Source organism: Hipposideros armiger, unplaced genomic scaffold, assembly GCF_001890085.2.
Source record: "Hipposideros armiger isolate ML-2016 unplaced genomic scaffold, ASM189008v1 scaffold_40, whole genome shotgun sequence".
In the NCBI taxonomy this organism is placed as follows: domain Eukaryota; kingdom Metazoa; phylum Chordata; class Mammalia; order Chiroptera; family Hipposideridae; genus Hipposideros; species Hipposideros armiger.
The window spans coordinates 5,285,604-5,290,036 of NW_017731390.1; the positions used below are offsets into that span (position 1 = coordinate 5,285,604).

Here is a 4,433-nt window from a genome sequence, read left to right on the forward strand (position 1 = left end):
TCTGAGCAACAGCGGTTCGAGTCCAGCCCGAGCTGAGCAGCCGCTGAGCTGCCAACAGGTGGCAGGATGGCTCAGCAAAAAAAAAAAAAAAAAAAGAAGAAATGCCCTTAAGTATGTGGTTTTTTCTTCGCTAAAATCCTGAAGGACAAAATTTTCACAACACTACCCAAATCCTTCCCTAAGGTCTTATCTGATTTATACCAATTAACAATAATTCCTTCCTTTTCTAACTGGTAGTAGGCTGGAAAGATCTATTCAGTGTTGAGATGTGATGGTGTTGTATTTTTATCTAAAGACACTGAGGGTGAATGTGACAACTCAGAGTCCTTCCTCCTTTGGCATGCTTTCTGTGGGACAACCTGGTTCAAAAAAGAAATATTCTTTATACCCGTTTTCAAGACTGAATTTCTTTTGTGATAACTTGTCTCTCCTTGTTACACAGTGGCACAGCTTGGATAGTCTGCACCATGATTAGGCGACCACAGCTATATGTTTTAGGGATGGTCAACTATCTCAAACCTTTGGGGCAATCATCTGGTCCTTCTATTTCCACAAACCTCTTGCTCTGTATTATTGGACCTCAGGTTCACAGGACTAAGATTAACCATAATCCTTTGTGACACTTTCACCATTATCCCTGCTGTCTGGAATTTAGTTTTGCTGCCCTACGACAGCAACCTGGCCTGGTTCTCTACCCCTTGGCAGAGGATGTTAATGATCACCTACTCTAACAAGTTATTGTGATGCTCATATTCATCTTTGGGGAAACTAGTTTATTTAACTGTAAGCATATTTCTTTGAAGATGAATACTATTGCTTCAGTACCTACTCAGTGGTAGGCATTTTTCTAAGGGCTTGATAGGTATTAACTCATTTTATCCCCACAAAAATCTCATAGGAGATAGTTATCTCTATTGTATAGAAAAGAAAACAGACTCAGAAGGGCTTAAGTAACTCATCTGGAAGTATATGATTTGTAAATGCTAGTGCCAGGATATGAAGTCCAGGGATCATGATATTGAAATGCATGCTTATAACTACAAATGAGCCCTTTCCCTAATTCCCACTCTCAAGATGCAATCTGGATGGTAAATACTGAATGGACCTCACGCAAGCTATTTGCTCTATAAAGCTGACTGTAACAGTTATTTCTCCATGCCCAAGCAAAAACTCAAGTCACCATGAACATCAAGGTCAGGGTACAAAGCTTTAAGACCTATAGCAGCATAAGGCAAAATCTCTGGAGAAGCAAGCTTTTACTGTTTAATAGGATTCCACATGAGTGCACACAATTGGCCCTGCTATTGTCATTGGACACTGTCTTGCTTAAATAGCAGGACTTTGTAACAAGTTTAGAATCAGTAAGAATATGTACAAGAATTTTTGATTAATGGCTACATGATACATCTATGTATTAGAAATAGTGACCTGTACAGTTAACAAGATTTTACTGTAAATACTAATGTTCTTATTAAAATCAAATTGTTTAGACACATTGTCTTTATTAAACTGCAGTTTCAGAGTCCAGTCAAAACAGTAGTTCTGTTTTTCAGTTTTATTGAAATATACTGACATAAAGCATTGTACAAATTTAAGGTGTACAGTATAATGATTTGACACACATATATTGTAAAACAATTACAATAAGTTAACATCCATCAGGAAAGTAGTTCTTTATCAGAGGAGATTTAATATAAATAATTGTTTAAGGATATAGTGGAAGATTGAAAAGGTAAGAAGACAGGACCACCATGATTGACCTTTCAGATATGAGGGTTTGACTTACCACCCAACCAGAAAAAGAACTCTGACAAGCTGAGAACCTGGCTTATAAATGGGTAGAAGAGACAAAGCTTAATAGCAAACAGAACTACCTATAAAAACATATTTATATGTCTCAAATTAGTGTTACTATGAAAACATTTATTTCTTCAGAATAAGGAGAATAGACATCTCAGATTATGGAAGAATACCTTAGGTGCCAGGGACTTGGTTAACTTGGCTAAATAATAAATTTTTAAAAGATAATGTTTTTGAACAGCAGTCAGTATACACACAGCCGGTGCTCAAAGTGTCCTTACCCAGCAACATGTGTTTCAGGGCTTTACAATGTGGCATGTTGAGACTTCAACAGAGAACCTTAGAAGACTGGCCCACCCATAGAGTGGCTGGTGCATATACGAAAGGACATGTGAACTAAAGTGGAGAGTCTCTGAACTATGGTAATATTTGGTGCCAGGTAGGTCATGGAAGCCTGACTGTCGGGAAATCCATTCACATTGAAATAGAGCTTTAGTCATCAATTTGGGGTATAGACGATAGGGCTTACTTAGCAGGGGTCCCAAGCAAATGGCCTGGGTACCAGGATTCAGGTCCTGGGGAAAACTGGAACTCCAATCAGGAGGGATATTGAGGGGTGCTATCTGGTGGATATGGGTAATCCAGGAACCCACCAGGGAACACAAGGTTGTCTTCGGGGCACAAAATAACTCCAGCCCTTACCTACCCCATATACTAGCAGAGTACGAAGTAATGTCAGCTGGGTTCTTACTGGCTGAAGGATGTGCTGGGGTTGACCCTACGAGTACCAGATCTTTAGTGCTGATCACTGGTTAGGGTTGGCACAAGCAGAAACCTAGAGGTGTCCTTTTGGTCATATTGGCATCACCATGTCTTGAAAGCGCTTCTCCTGTTCATTTGATAAGACACCAAATAATTATGTGGGGGTGATATGATTTTACTGGGCTAGAAAGCGTTGGAAGATATCTCTTAAGCAGAAATAATATAGTAATGGGAAGAAAATATGGGCAGGTAAATGTGAGAAGTAATCAGAAAATGTGAAATTTCCAATTTATTTTTGGCGTCTTGAGATATTTCAGGATTTGCAGGCGTAAAATAATTTGAAGCTGGGAGTTTTCTGCATATTGTATATCTTTAAGAAAGAGTAAGATTGGGGATTCATGGACTTTTTACTCAGTGAGGTTACTGACATTGGTCCAACATACCCACAAGATTAAAAAATGTACTCAAAGAAATCATAATGACAATAATTCTGTATTCAGAAGTTCTGGATAAATCAATATTCAAATGCTATAGTTCACTAGCCTTTAAGGTTAAAAACAATATGTAGGGCCAGCTGAGTGGCACAGTTGGTTAAGAGTTGGCTTAGGAGTATGAGCTCTGAGCAGCAGGGCTGCTGGTTTGGTTCCCATATGGGCCCGTGACACTGTGCCCTCTACATCTAAGATGGTGAACAACAGCTCGACCTGGAGCTGGGCTGCTGTGAGTCGCTGGCAACGGTGTAGGCTGCAGTGGGCTGTTGTAAGCCGCTATGAGTGGCCGTCCAATGGCCGGCGAGTGACTGCCTCAGTCGGGAAGAGCAAAATGATCATAATACCAACAAGGGCCAGTGAAGCAATGTCCTCCACAACTAGACTGAAGAACCAAAGGACAGCAACTTGTCTGTTCCCCTTCCCCGATTCCCCAATAAAATCTTTTAAAAAAACCCCAGAAAACATTATCTAATTTAAATAAAGAAAATTCCGACCAAATTGTATAGTTTGCATCAGTAAGAAAGTTTATTGAAATCCATTAGTAAATGAGAAAGAAAGTTTTTACTTTTTCTATTAAAGAACACATTCTGGTAAAGTGTAAAGAAGAAATATAGAAATCACAAAACACCTTTTAGATATCTTATTGAAGGAGTGAACCTATTTCCATAGACCATTCAGACTGAAGTTTTCCTGGAGATTTTGTTTTTCATGCATCTGTATAAAATGGCCTATACGAGGGGAGACTTTTCTCTTGATGTGGCTCAATAGTAGTGTTGCTTGGTTTCTGATTCAACCATAGAGGAAAGGACTCTACCATCAGGTGCCACTTCTTCAATAATTGTCTTGATTACTCTGGCTTTGTTAGTATCTGTATGTAAATCATACACACAAAAAATTAGAATTTCGACTAAGCAATTTGTGGCCCCCCCCCCGCAACTAATTAACAAGCAAAATTTCTAAAAGAAATATACACTAAATTTAAAAAAAATTAACTTTTTTACGTTGCTTAAAAAAAAAATCCGAGCAATGTTTAAGTGATAGCATTTTAGATCATGCCATTTTCCCTTCAAGATGGGTATCAAGAGTATACAGTTCGTTAAAAAATGCAAGTGGTAACCTTGTCTAAGATTTTAATTTTTTCAAACAGCTTCTAGGGCTTGAAAAGCAACAAAACCATTACAGAAAGTTAAGACAAATTCTTATTACCCCAGCTAGTTTCGGCTGACCTTGGTCCCTTAGATGAAGAGTCTCCACCGGACCCGGAAGAGGACTTGTGGCCTCCGCCGGAGGAGCCGCCGCCGTAGCCGCCGCCGCCGCCGCCACCGGAACTTCCGCCGCCGCAGCCGCCGCGCCCGCCACCGCCGCCGCCGCCGCCGCCGC

General features: G+C 40.0%; 1 protein-coding gene across 1 annotated transcript in view; it reads right to left on the bottom strand.

Annotated features, from left to right (window-relative positions):
• Window positions 1-3,554: 3,554 nt before the first annotated feature.
• The window catches only part of KRT10 (keratin 10), a 4,746-nt gene continuing 3,867 nt past the window's right edge, over window positions 3,555-4,433 (bottom strand). The window contains exons 8-9 of the mRNA XM_019638493.1: window positions 4,260-4,430; window positions 3,555-3,921 (exon numbers count right to left, since the gene is read on the bottom strand). Coding sequence (XP_019494038.1) covers window positions 3,815-3,921; window positions 4,260-4,430 — 278 coding nt within the window. The 3' untranslated portion in view covers window positions 3,555-3,814. The remainder of the gene's footprint in view (window positions 3,922-4,259; window positions 4,431-4,433) is intronic.